At 36.1% G+C, this 15,742-nt stretch overlaps 1 protein-coding gene across 1 annotated transcript; it reads left to right on the forward strand.

The window, feature by feature from the left end:
* The first annotated feature begins 862 nt into the window (after window positions 1–862).
* On the forward strand, window positions 863–9,109 carry LOC117331321 (zinc finger protein 880-like). Its single transcript, XM_033889993.1, has 2 exons — window positions 863–1,071; window positions 2,990–9,109. The coding sequence occupies exon 2, from the start codon at window positions 3,131–3,133 to the stop codon at window positions 5,726–5,728; it is 2,598 nt and encodes an 865-aa protein (XP_033745884.1). The 5' UTR covers window positions 863–1,071; window positions 2,990–3,130; the 3' UTR covers window positions 5,729–9,109.
* The last annotated feature ends 6,633 nt before the right edge of the window (window positions 9,110–15,742 follow it).

Below are 15,742 nucleotides of genomic sequence, written 5' to 3' on the forward strand. Positions count from 1 at the left end.
AATACGGGACAGAGATGACTTTACAATAAAGGATAGGTGTGGGAGAGATACGGGACAGAGATGACTTTACAATAAAGGATGGGTGTGGGAGAAATACGGGACAGAGATGACTTTACAATAAAGGATCGTTGTTTGCTAGTAACACAATACAGTTGATGAAAACTTTACGATACAATACAATACAATACTATTGATTTACCATCGAATATATTAAACATGAGCAACATTAGCCATGTAGTGCTTGCATTTCGAAAAAAAAATAAGACAAGTATCAACTACAGTTGAGTGTAGACTAAAGGTTACACAAAGTGCACTCCGTTTGGACTCCAGGTAAACTTGGAGTGTACTCCAAGTGCACTCCACCAAGTTTACCTGGAGTCCTATCAGGCTCCAATTCTACCTGGGTCCACATGTATCACATGTACCTGTAACCATGTACATATATACATAATGTTTATAGATAGATGTATACTCATATACATTTAGACTTCCAAAACATGTAACAATAAGCAAACATCTAAAAAAAAAAAATGCCATAAATATGACACAATTTTGTTTTATCTACAGTACATCATTTACAGCTTCTTATTGTTCATGAAAAATCTGTTTGTTTACAGCAACAGTAGAAAATGTGTCAATTTTCTCTGTGGACACAGAATTTGTGTGTCTTCATGCTGCAGTTCTAGATCTGGACGACGGACGGTTTCTCACATTAAGGGCATGTCTAGTCTTATATTAAAAACATAACCAGAAACACCTATATATAAAGGCGCCTTTATATGTGATGGACAGACGGTGAGGTTCGGTGATTCCGTACCTACCAGACGTTGGTTTTAAATTTACTTCTTTTGCCCGGAGTTATCTCCCCTGTTTATTGTGATGGAGGCGATGCTGTAGGACACAGCCATTGATCTGCTTTCTGTAAACTTCACCAGTGAACTGGCGGTCGACATTACTTCTCTTTGACTATTGCATTGATGAACAACCATGTGTTGCAATCGAGGAATGATGCCTATATTTGAGAACGAGCCATGGATCTCGATAGCTGTGTGTTGACACCGCCCATCGACAGTAAGCTAAGTTTTGTCCATTTTTGCAAATATTTGATCCATTTTTAATGTCAGATCATGTTTGTCTTGAATTTTAATATGCTTTTTAAATTATGTGCACCAACCAAACATAATTTTGCTGTGATCGTATTTAATTTCGCTATTGTGACTGCTGAGCAACCTATAAATTTTAGGTGTTCTATCTAAACCCGTTCTAAAATAATAAGAACCAGATAAGAGTTCGGATCCTGGATATTGCTTTCCCGTGAATTACAATCACAAGAGATAAAGTGTATCAGCTTTTTGTGATATTATTATTATTTTGCATCAAACATTGCTAAATCAACACCACTCTTCTGATATTGGTCACCCAAACTATACTGACTTGCCCTATATTGTCTTCACTGCCCTGCATGATCACACAGGCATTCATGACAGATACCATGCAGTAGATGGTAAGTGCACAGGGACTTGGCATGATTTTACAAATGATCGTCCATATATATATGTATTAAAGCCACATACTCTCAAACAACATAAAATTCTAGTAGCACACATGTATTAATGGCAATCAACGATGCTCATTCACCTCTCCTAACATTAAAATGACCACTGGCCTGGACACTTGACCAGGGGAGTCCTTGAGACATCATGTATAAAAACAATGCGCCACATTTATATTTATAGCTGCATATAAACTACACACAAAAAATGACATGGCCATTGTTTACATATCAAGCATGTACAGTATGTGAACTTTGCCTAATGATATATGCTTTCATCTAAACATATTAACAGAATATCCGCGTAATAACTGAACAAAATAAACATAGTTTACATATAAATACTTAATTTTAAAATGTAGCAATATGCATACAACAAAACATCGATAAAATCTGAGATCGGTGAAGTTGACAATGTTCAAAAGCTAACCAGCAATCCAATAGACGTCCGGCAAAATCAGAATTCAAGTCTATTCCCTTTTCTTTTCTCGCTAAATTCCAACGAATCATTTCCTTTCCTAAGGAAATACTCCGGTTTTGCCGATTTCATGTTAGCATCTTTTTTTGGCAGAATCTGTCTACGTTTTCTCAGGTCCACGCTTTCGGTGTTTTGCCATTTTGTATGGACTGTAAAACCCGTCATTGCATTGTGGGACTAATTTTCAGAGAAACTTAAGCTTGGTCTGGCAGCCACAGTTATTATTTTTGGGAATTCCTCGTATACTTTCATAAATACACATTTTCTTTCAGTTTCTGATTCATGATAGTCTGTTAGGTATGTATCAAGTCCGAAAACTGTAAAAAGCTCAAAATGTAAACATTGATACATGTTTCTTCGGGAGTATGTGGCTTTAAGGTCACTATAATACATATATATATCTATGGACTATCCTTTGGAAAATCATGCCTGTGGTTTAGTGTTTAAAAAGACGCCCCTACACCAGATACCTGTTTGTCATAATGTCCTAATCTGGTGTCAGGGTTAAAAGCGCTTGTGCTACCTACTGACATCAGCAAAAGATACTATTTCACTACTCAAATAGATTGTATATGTGTGCCTCTGTTTTATAGAGATACTATATTAGGCCTATATAAGTCTATTTGATAAATAATCTTACTCAGGATATCTCAGAAACAGGACTGTAATCTTCTAGACACATTCACAGGTTGTTAGATTAATTAACGGTACTGTAACTTATACTTAATAATACATACTTTATGTAAGAATTTAATTCCTAAACTTAAGACAAAATCTGTAATTAGTTTCAAATATTCATACATTAAATGGAAACTTGTACTGATAAATATAAATGGAAATAATCTCTTTAAATGTGGGTCTGTTTTCTTCATGATCAGAGTCCTCTATGGGATATGTTTTTAAATAGAATATTCTTTATCAATGTTGATGTTTAATGAACCCTTTTTTATTTCTTTCAGGACATTAAGGCCTGTCCAGCCACTTTAGAGGTCAGTGGCGGTCTTACTGACTTAGGCCTTCTGGGAGGTCAGTGGCGGTCTTACCGACTTCAGGATATGTGACAAGAATTTGATTTGGAAACAAGCCATCTGAGTGACGTGATGGCGTTGACTGTACCTGAGAACAGTTTCACTGGCTCCCTGGAAGACTCGGCCAGCAATCAGTCGGGAGGGAGCGAGTCATATGCCATGTACCTGACAGTTGGAGATGGTGGCTATGGCGTCTCCACAACAATGTTTGGAACCATTGATCCAGGGGAGGATGCCGACTCCGAGGATGAAGGACAAACCAGTAACACTAACCATTATAATGAACAGAAAAGCAAAAGGGAAACCAATATCAACAAAGAAACTTGTGACAAATCGCCTCAAGGTGATCAGTTGTGTGTACCAGATACTCTGGAGACCCAGAAGTACCTCAGTGGTATGGAATGTACTGACACTATGAATGCTGGTGTAGTAGAGGGGTCACACATTGGTAATTCCTCTGATAATGATTCAAGTGACACAGAACACTACAGTGTTAACTCAGAAGACGATGAACAAACCAACAACATGGATTTGGATGGTGAAAGCCATCCAGTCGACGATCAACAAAAAAACCACAAAGATGATGATAAGGACTTGAGTGTTAATATAAAAACGGAACCAGTGTCTCCTGTTGACTCCGATTCCTCAACAGAACATCAGCCAATGAACACCCAAAATAAAGATACCAACTCAGACTTTTCACCATCAAAAGCATTTTCACTTCGATTGAATCTCTTTCAAAACAAGCCTGTTACTAAAAACAGTAAGTTTGATTTTGAGACATTGGACAGTGTCATTGCTGCTGCTGTAAGTAAGACCTACAACAAGGAGACCGATGTCAATGGTAGTGACACCGGTCAACCCAAAGAGAATCTCACCGAAGCTACCCCTAAAAAAGTCAAACCCGTGGAGGAGACAAAATCTGGGGTGGTCGTCGTCGACAATCCAATATACATAGAAGGCAGACTATATCATAGCTGTAGTGTTTGTCAAAAAATGTTTAAAACACCCAAGGAATTACGCGTGCATTCTCGCATCCACACCAAAGAGAAACCATATGCGTGTTATGTTTGTGGCAAGGCATTCCGGCAACAGGCACACTTAAATAGTCATTACAAAATCCACAGTGGGGAAAAGCCGTACTCCTGCAATCTCTGCTCCTTGTCTTTTACGGAGAACTCTAGTCTGAAGCGACACATCCGTATACATTTAGGTATAAAGCCCTATAAATGTGATCTGTGTGACGATGCCTTTGTCACTTCTTACTTGTTAAAGACACACAAGACAAGGCGACATGAGGAGAAGCAGAATCGTACTAGATTTACTTGCGACAGATGTCCTAAAATTTACACCAGTAAGGAGACTTTCAACAAGCATCTGAGGAGTCATGATCCAGACACACGGATCTCTTGCTCTTACTGTGGACAAGTGTGTCTGACAAGCTCGCATCTAAAACGTCACATAAATGTCCATACAAGAACAGACTTCTGTAACCTTCAAACTAAAGACAAACCTTTTGAATGTGGCATTTGTCAGAAAAAGTATTTCAATAAGAAACACTTGGAATTACATGTAGTGCGTCATACTCAAACTGAAAATTTCTCCTGTGATACCTGCGACAAAACTTTCGACACTCGTTACAAGTGGAAAAGGCATGTAAGGCGTTCACACTCTGAAAGAAGCGATGAAAAACCAAATGAGCCAAAGTTCTTCAATTGTCTTATGTGTAGCAAAGTGTTTAGAACTAATGAAAATCTTGAATCTCATATCAAAAGAGTTCATGATAAACCCTCGACCTTCAACTGTGATATATGTGAAAAGACATTCCTGAGGAGAGACGCAATGTTAAATCACCGAGAAAGTCACCTAGGGCAGATCTTTCAGTGTTCCCTCTGTGATAGAAATTACTCCACTTCTATGACTCTCAAATCACATATGCGTAAGAAGCATGGTAAGACAGAGGGCCAGAAACCTACAGGGAGGACAGTCTCTGATATAATATGCCAGTTCTGTCACAGAGCATTTTGCAATAAAGTATCACTCAAAGAGCATATTAGAACGCGACACTCGGACAACATTCAGCTGTTCACATGTACCATGTGCCAAATGAAATTCACCCGGAGAAATTCCCTTCAGAGACATATGAAGAAGTCCTGTCGCATGCTGGGTTCAGATAAACAGAACCCTGACATGATGCAAGAATCCAGTGACAATGATGACAGCAGCCCAGATACGATGGACCATAGTGTGGACGCAGACATGGACGCAGACATGGACGACCAAGGTACTGACATGAATACGAGTCTAAGTACTGATCTTGTGTCACCTGATGAGGACTCTGATGATGAAGACAGTGATACAAACATTGAGCCGAACTGCTCACAGCAGGAAGAGATAGATACAGCATGTCCTCAACCAGATTCTAGGACTCTCATCTCAAAAACCAACAATGGCCACCGTGATGTTTCAGTATTAAGTGGCCATGGAGATGAACACAAGATAGAAGATGAGACAGTTTCTATAACTGCTTGCCAGGAAAATCTTGTGCAATCTATTCAGCAGGATTCTAGTCCAAAATTGTCACAGCAAGCAAGCTTGTCGGAGAGTTTAGACTCAAAACTAGACAAACACTCTAACGCCCCACTATCTCCAGAACCACGTTCTACCTAATGATGAAAATGCCTATGTGAGGATAAACTTCCCCGTCACAAGTATAATGATGATGTTTTTTGATTTTATCTTATTCTATATAACATCATTATGAGTACTGATTTAGGTCTGTACAGCACCATAATGTGATGTGTTGTACTTATAACTTATAATATAAGTAGTTGTTTAAGCTTAAATATTCTTTATAGCTTAATATAATCACAGGTTAAGATGGAGTATACAGAAAGTGGAAAATGTAAAGGACTAGATCCTCTATAGTCTAATTACTCTAAACAGACATTTTAACCACATTGAGCTACATATGTGTGAATGGTCACCATGGATTGGCCATTTTAGTTCTGTGACACACACAATGTATCTGAGCTCGAGCCAGATATGTATATCATTATACTAGACATATTGCAGTGATAGCCAAAAGCATTTAGTTATTTGTCTTAACTTTTTATTTCATTCATTTTGACAAAGTTTAAAAAAAATCAATATATTGCTCTATGTAGGGATATACCAACAAGGAATTACCATGGCTATATTTAGATTTTTATATTTCAAATTGAATAAGAAAACAGTTGATTATTACAGGTAGTCATTTATTACAGGTGATATCTTCTGAGCTGGTCTCTCATTCAGACACTTATATATATCAATATCAGGAAAGTTGTTGGGATGGGGTCCTATATATATATACAGTCTCAGTGAATCAGCTGGATTTAATAAGTTGTGATGCAAACCTATTGTACAGCATAGAAAAATTGTGATGATTAACTTTATAAGGATTTATTAGGAAAATTACTGGATACAGACTGAAAGCCTGTCCTTACACAATATACAAACAATGAGTAAATTACATCATCCCCTATATACTATATCTTAAATTATCATTAAACATTAAAACACAGTATTTTTTGTCAGTGTTCACTTAAAGAAAGTGTTTTTTATATTACCTCATAATAATGATGACCATGCACATAATTTTTGGTGCTTAGTATAGACTCGTCATGAACCCTAGGCCTGTACTAGTATATTATACTGTACCAAAGGGATTATTGAATTTCACAAACCCTTCCCCAGTTTGGTCCTAATTATCATGGAAGTAAAATTCTTCACTCTGTTTATATTTGATCTCAAGATGAATTAAGCCCTCATTAACAGAGGTCATAAAGCAACGTTAAGCTTTTATGAATAATCTTCTGGAAAAGAGCCAACGCCGTTCTTTTAATTAAGGTTCTGTAGGTTCTGAAATCCCGGCTTGGATACCTCTGAGTATACAGGACGATTGAGAAAGTGGGGCAATATATTGTTAGAATTCAATCGCAACAAGCAACAGGATTAGAGGGTTCTTGGATATTTATTTGGTCTACCGGTTTCGCCCGAACATGTGGGCTTCTTCAGGACAATTTTTTGTAAAATTCTATTCTTTTATGAATATATACGTTTAGTTAATTTAGTCTGGACCCTATAACACACGTGACAACTGACCAGGTAATTAAGGATAAGCATTACTTTATGCTATTGTATGTGTTGGGTATTTATTATTATCACCATGTAATTATACAATAGGTCCAGGGATCTGTGTTTGTATACAATGAAATTAGTACTGTTATACTTTCGATATACATGTATACTATAATATTATATCTAAGTCGTTACAGAAAGTTTGTGTAAACCAGAGCTGGCCTTACCCAGAAATTGGTCTGTATATATGTAAGGATCTGTTTAGTGCTTTCAGGGTTAAATCATTAACTGGTTTACCTGTGTAATACTGTACAATGTCGTATAAATTGTACTTTGTTGTAAAAACTTCATGTGTTATTAATCTGTACGACATACAGAAATCATGTATTAGGTAAACCCAGGACTGCGTGTAAGGGTCAACAAAACCTTAACTGTTGGGATCAGAGTATGATTATTTTCTTAATTCAAATTGATGTATATATATCATTGATATTTATACTAAAAAAAGACGTTCCGGAATACGACATAATCAGCCTCTGTTGACATGCCAAAATTACTTACTGTATACTATTTCTGTAAAGTTTAAAAAAAAAAACATTATGAACTATGATTGGTTGAATATATCAGTATTACCAGGTAGCTATTTATGATACACCTTGATACACATTGGTCCAGATTAATGTCACCACAAGTCTAACTCTTGTCATATATTCAACCTTGTTCAGGTAACACTGGGACTGACATTCAATACTGTACACCTTATATATATTAACTGTGATGTGACCGAGTCATATGTCATATTGTCATCCAGGGTTTGGAAAACTCCACAAAGTTACAGGTTTGGTCTACTACATGTGTACCAGTTGCAGTATGTCCAGGAATATCTCGTGTTCCTACTGGTAAAGTCTGGATTGATGATCATGAAGTGTCTGAACATTAGGTTCCTTATTTGAACCTTTATAAACAAGACAACAACACATAGATATATGATGAATAGCATGAGTTTTGTTTCCTTTATTTGTTGCATCTATTTATAACATTAGAAGAAAAAAAAATAGAAAAATACCATACTTGTTAAAATGTATATTTGTTTTTGTGCCAAAAAAAAGCTTCAAACCAGGAATCAAATATTTAGACATAACAAGTCTACAAATAAACAACAATATTCTGATAAAATTACTTTGATATGTATTGAACTAGTAGGAGATATCTGTAAAAATGGGAAGTTTTATTAAATGTTATATATATATATATTGTTGCTCTAGACTTATCCAATGTGAATCCGTTAAGAAAACAATACAGAATGCTTCATATTTTTTTATATCAAAATTAACATACCTTTACCATCAATTTGTTATAAAGCTGCTACGTTTGATAATCCATTCATGGATGATTCTAGACATCGCGTAAGGTGTTGTTGTGTTCAGTGTAGGCTAGGTACTATTATAATGGATTAGTGATATTTCAGATATATAGGTTTGAAATGTTTCCATTGAGACAGGATCGTTATATACCTACAGGTATATGTGATATTACTAATTGAACCACTGTTATATATGTAGTAGTTTGAAGTTAAAAAGGGCACTAAATGTATATAATGTTTTTCAACAAATAGATATGATATTCTGATGTACTTGATGGCAAAACCAAGTTGTATGAAACTGAAGCTTGTTTCCATGAAAAGTGTATATAATTATAAATATCAATGATAGCATTGTATTTTATGTATATATTACATACTGTACATATCTTAAGTCTCGTTTTGTTTGAGGAAGAGATATATTGTATTTACATACAAAGAGAGATATAACGTATTGTTTACATACAATGTATTAGTATTTTGCTGCAGTGGCTATATTGCTTTTATAAATATAATTAAAAATCACTCATGTACATGAATAAATACAGATCATTCTGTATAGTACCGTATACCTGTGTTCGCTTCGTATTTCCTCATGCCAGCAGGACCGATCTTAAACCCAAACTGGCCGCCAAGACCTTGATTGACTGAGGAAAGAAGGGCCACTTATGATATAAATTGGTTGTCGTCCTAATAATCCAGACAACATATTTAATTTTGTGTCAAAGATTGATAACAATAAGTCTTCTGTTAGGTCCTGTTAAGTATCTAGGAACTGACCTCGGCTTTAGTTGGCAGTGTTTTGTTTTTGTTTTGCCTGCGACGAAAAGTTGCGAAAGCAAGACTACATGGTGTTACTTTTCTGACCGCACAGATGATTTGATGTGATGTTCGAAAAGTCGAGCTTTAATCAAACTTGGTATATAGCGAGATCACAGTGAATATCTCAACACATCCTTCCACCCTAATACAGCTGTTGCTATCGCTGCTCAACCGGCTTGAGGTCCATCCATCGTGGAGGGTTTTCAACCCCTGTCCTGGAATTCTCCACTGATGTTGGGTCAGCAGGGACGATCAGTCCCTACTCTCCGACGGTTGGCTTCCAGCTACTTTCTCCACGCTGCATTCACAGCCATCGTGATGCCCGCTCCCCTTCCTGACCCATCTCTGACTACAGTGTTCCGTACCTCTCCTGTGATGCCGAGGGCTCCGAACATCCTCCACCATGATTGGGCCGGGAATCCTCTGCAGCCTACTTCCACAGGAAAGTTCCACTCTTGCCATCCTTTTCTGCCACACTCCTCTGTCAGCTCTGCATACTTGCACTTCTTCCTTTCCTGTGCGGATTCGCACCTTGTCTCCCATGGCACAGTCAGTTCCACCATCACACGTTTTTTCTTGCTGGGTGATAACAACACTATGTCTGGTCGCAATGTTGTCTCCACGATCTCTGATAAAACCGATTTCCTCCCGCCAAGATCCACTTGCATCTCTCAGTCTTCGGACCCTCCAAGAATCCCGTTGGTGTTCCTTGCTGCTCCCGATGTGTCTGTCCCTCTTTGTGAAATCGTATGAATGTCACATCTGGGCTCCACGCCCTTTCTTCCTTTCCTTCTCAAGTATGTGAGCCAGTTGCCCTAACACCTGGTCATATCTCCATGTGTATCGGCCTAGAATGAATATTCATACCCTGCCTACATTGTTCTCATCTGTCAGAAATTGTCCGTCCGTCGTCCAGAGTTACGTTATCGCAGCTTATCAGCCTTGTGCCAATGCCACCTCACAGGAGGAGATGATATGCTCCGGGCTTCCTGGATTTCCACATTGATGACATGTAGGAACTTCCAACATTCCCCATCTGTGAAGATTCTTCCTCTCCCCATGTTCCATCTAGTCCAAGCGCCTTGACTCTCCATCTTCACTGCTTTCAACTTCCTTGCCTACTCTTCATGTTGCCTGATCTCTCCCTGTGCTCGTTTTCTCCTCTCTGCTGTATTAGCATCCTTCCATCTTGGCGACTATCTGCCTACATTGTAATCCTCGCCTTCCAATACACACTGTCCCCACAATGTCCTTGCGCCTGAAGTCAGCTTTCTGTCTCTGCGACTGCCTTGCTGGCTAACCACTTTCTTCAGGTCTTCACTTCCATCCCTGCTTGCCAAGACAGAGAACGCAAGGCTGATTATGACGTTGAAAGATTACAGGGATGAGAACTCTTCCACCACTGATGATAATGGGAGTTGCAGTTTCGACGTCCGACTATTCAGTCCATTTGACGTGAAGCACAGGGGAGCCCCGAGCCATCTTCTCAGATGTTTATTGGTCTTTCTTTCGATTCCATCTACAGTCATCAGAGTAATCTCATACAATATCAGAGGCCACGGAAGTCGCGGCAATAAACCATGTTGGAACATCTATGTCTTGTACTTAACCGGCAGACCAGTCTTGTCGATGTTCCTCAAAATTATGTATCGACCAATGACTGGAAATGAGGGATACTGGAATCTGGACTTTACGTTTTGTGTTTATCTCAGTTTCTGAAATCAATATCAATATGTGTATTACAGTTTGCACCACTCAACACACTACAGATTATGAGATTTTCTTATTACTTAGTGTAATACATACGTTATAAGACAAACAGCTTGTCATATTTTTAGAATCTTCATTGGCTGGTACTGTAGAATAAACTCACTTCGGCACACTTTAGTTTTAGTGCGTAACTGAATTAAAACCGGCTAACACACTCCAACAATTTTAATTTATCAACAATATTTGCCGTAAAAATACAATAACCAGAAACTTCAGTGGAATCACGATTAAAGTCGCATGCTGGTTTTACAGCATTGAAATCGGAGCTCCACCAGGTACACATAACTACTCTAATCATATATAGAACCACACAGCACCACTCGTAGTCCGCTGAGTTTTCTTTCTTAGCTTACACCGAGACTGTTGTGCGTCCTATTCGAGGACGCCGACGTACAGATATTGGGTGGGGTTTCAAAAATGGTACAGTACAAATGATAAGGCTATGTGGCTATGAACAACTTTTTGTATTTTTGAAACTTGAGATTCCCACCCCATAACCATATACATTGTATAGCATTAATGGGAATCCAGAGATAACCACAATCCTGCTGTAAAAATAGGCCCGTGGGTCTTTCCCCACCCCTAGGGACTAAGGGAAGCTAGTTTCTTTGATATATCTTTGAAACTGTTGAGATCCCCACCCCATATCCACTAGCATTGCTGAGCATCAAGAGATAAACACAATCCTGATGTAAAAATAGGCCCTTGGGTCTTTCCCCACCCCTGGGGTATCTAAACATCAAATCCAATCAAAGCAGTGATATTTTACAAGCATATAAATCCCTACTATGGTGCAATTTAACAGAAATAGCTTGAAGTTTTAGTATGTATCGTGGCAAACTTGCTGTTGACATTTAATGTGTAAAGCTAGCTGTTTGTAAATTTCAGCAAAACATGCGAAAATGAATGTTTCAGATGGACATTATTAGATCATTTGTATCGCATATATTGCACAAAACAGCCATGAATTTTGCTCACAAGTGTAAAAAGCACAAAATAAGAGCATTGGTTTGACCAGATTTGACATTATAATACATGTATGTATAGAAATGCAAATGCCGATTGTGAATAATATCACACAGATATGGTAAGGAGAAAATCCACGGGTCTAGAGGTCACGGGGTGTAAAATGCAAATTCCATTACTCAAGTTCATACTTATTCAATTTTGGAGTAAATATTATAATTTTTGGGAAGTTCCTTGTTTAAAAAGTGACGTTTTAATCAATTGATCACTATACAAAAATGTCAAAACTGACAAAAAAGATGGTCACGGTAACCTATATAATTTGACGACTTGTCTGTTTTGGTAGCAAATACTTTAAAAATGACCAATAAACTTCCATGAACCATTCATGCACTAGTAACTTTAGAACAGTATTTGGCAACTTACTGACCCCTCAGAGCATGCACTGGGGGCATAATGACTGGTCCCCATAGGATACAAGATACAAGATAAAAAAAAAACGTACACGAAACTTTATTTCACGTGGCATATACACAACATAGTAACATAAGCTCGAAAGAGCTTGTATTTCAACAAACATAATTCAAGAGATGGCCTAAACAAACAAAAAATTAATATATCACAGCACTAATTAGACAGTTACAATTACAGTTGCGTGCAAGCTAACCTTTACACCCTAGTGCACTACGTTTAAACTAGTAGTGCACTACATTTAAGCTACAGGTAGACTAGTGGTGTCTTCCCACTCAGCCAACATATCCTATTTTAACATTAGGGGTAGGAACAATAGAGAACAATAGGCACTAATTACAGGTAAGTTATAGCCTGTTTTGGAGAAGTAATTGATTCTCAGGTTACCTGTGTTACCTGTATTACCTGTGCTACATGCTGTTAACAGTTTGTAGATAATGTATACTAAATATATATCACAAATACTTTTATGAAATTAAAAACATGTCAAAATATGAATAAATTAGTGAAAATAATTTATTCCTCTATATCTTTCATTGTTATAAATTTCACACTTTATTATAATTATAATGTTTTATAAATAAAACAGAAAATACATTTGTTCAATTTTAACCTTTACATATATTGTAAGGAAACATTATTAATAAGTTTAAGTCAACGTTACCTGTTTCATTGTGATATATAACAGGGATATATAATGTACTTCAGAGAAAACAATTAAAAACAAAACACTTTAAATGACATTTTAATAGTTCAAGTAAAGCAAATCATGTATGATCATGAAACTGATTGAGTAATAAAGCACAAATCAGTATAATCCTATAAATCACAGATAAAGTTCACAATATCTGAATAGGATATATCGTCGGTTGTCATATATATGCAGTCTTCACATGCGAAAATAATTCACGTAATAAATAGTTCAATCTTATTACTACAAAGAAACATTAGTCTATATAATAGTCACTTCCTTTAACACGAGCAATCGTAATCCAAGTTCAAGTCACTTTATGAAATTGAATGTTAAATTATATAATGTTTAGAATACACAACTTCAATTTCTCAAAGTATATCATAATCACTTAGGTCCATTTATGAAATTTAATGTTAATGTTCAGAAGACACAAGTATACGATACACGGGTATATAATTGTCATTATCCTGGATTTATTACTCCAAGTGGATAAGATGTGAAGCTGCATCAACGTATGGACACAGTCGATCTACACATCTCCAATAGCATCTATCATTGTGCCTTGTCTTCACTGAATACAGTGTATTTGAATCCCTCTTGGACCAAATAATATCCTCCCTACCATTCTCCAAGAAATCAACCCTAATCTGGGCATTTGTCATTGCAATCTATAATCTATTTTCAGGAACGTCAAGTACATTAAGTGTTCAGAGAAATATAACTTATTGAATTGGTAAAATGTTCTAATTCTGAGGGAATTTTTTTATTGGTAATATACACATACTCTTATCAACAGTTTTGACTACATATCATTGAAGATCATGTGATTGTAACAAAATGTACCTTTATTTTTGTTGAAACAATAATTCAATTAGTAATAATTAGTTGCTTATTATAATATAGTAATCATATCTAATTAAAAGGGAAAAAACAAGAAAAAATTTATTGAAAGTACACTAAATATCACTGTTACCTGTATATGGTGCAATTTTAATTATAAAAGATTTTCCATTATTTCATTTCTAAAAGTGTTGTGTAATATAATTATTAATATAAGTAATAAATTATCACTAACTCCTGGTGTCGCAAGTGGAGGATGTCTATAAATACTGAAAAAACCAAAGTTTTACACTTCAGGGGAAAAAATTCTATATAAAAATGAAATTAGTACAAGTTTTTATGTTAAAAATATTAGAAATAGATCACACAGAAGAATTTTATCTAATTTTAGAAGTGGTTCTCTGCCATTAGCTATAGAAACGGGTAGATACGCCAGGCCAATAATTCCTTTACAAGAAAAGAAATGTATATATTGTACATCAAATCATGTTGAGGATGAAACTCACTTTTTTATTGATTGCGATTTTTACTCTGACTTGAGACTTTTAGTTTAATAAAGCAGAAGCTAATTTACAGAATTTTAATGCTTTAAACAGCAAAGATAAATTAATATTTCTTATGAAAGAAGATAATTTGCAAAAAGATGTCGCCAGGTTATTGTTTGATATGTACCAAAGAAGACAAAACTTTTTATCAATAAGTCTTAATATTAATTGACTCTCAAGATTTTACTGTAGTAGTGTCTCATAAGCCAAATATGGCTGAGTGTTGATGCATTTTATCGTTTTTAATGAAATTATGCTTGTATTTTATGTATATTTTATGTATCAATACGTGACACTTTAATAAACATATCTGAATCTGAAACTATATGTATTTTGTTATTAATACGTACATATGAATGTATATTTTATTTTTAAAGGTATTCTTAAACATTTTCTTCACTTGTTAGTCACCTTTGAGTCCCATGTATACGTATACTGAAACAGACTATACCTACATTTTCCACAGGTAAACTCAGGTAATGTTTATATAGCAAAAACAACATGTTGGCTGAGTGGGAATGAACCAGACTAGTAGTGCACTACGTCCAGTCAGGTGTGACCACCAATCCCCCTATACAGGTAATGGACAGTGCCACTGGACACCTGTGGTAGATACCTGTAGTTGTTACATATACAGTAATATAAGTAATAAGTAATATCACCGGGTAAATATTTAAAGTTATTTATAATTTATATGCAAATACCAAATCCTGTGTAATAAATGGAAATGAGGTATCTGAAATTTTCGTGGTAATATCGGGGTAAAACAAGGGGGGAATGTATCGCCATTTCCGTTTGCCATTTACCTGAATGATCTAGAAGACTTTCTTGGAGAACAATGTGTTAATTGTTTACAAAACAAAAAAACAAAACAAAAAAAACAACTAGAAAATGTAGGTGAAAACATTGGAATTTATATCAAACTGTTTATAATTCTTTATGCAGACGATACAGTAATTATGTCTGAATCGGCCGAAGAACTCCAATCAGCCCTGAATACATTTGAATTATATTGTAATAAATGGAAGCTTGATATAAATACAAATAAAACTAAAATTGTTATATTTTCAAAAAGAAAGTGTCGAATGAACTTC

The sequence above is a fragment of the Pecten maximus genome, chromosome 7 (assembly GCF_902652985.1).
Source record: "Pecten maximus chromosome 7, xPecMax1.1, whole genome shotgun sequence".
In the NCBI taxonomy this organism is placed as follows: Eukaryota; Metazoa; Mollusca; class Bivalvia; order Pectinida; family Pectinidae; genus Pecten; species Pecten maximus.

What these genes read in the sequence shown, in the direction of transcription:
- LOC117331321 (XM_033889993.1), top strand. Translation starts at nt 3,131, where the DNA reads ATGGCGTTGACTGTACCTGAGAACAGTTTCACTGGCTCCCTGGAAGAC.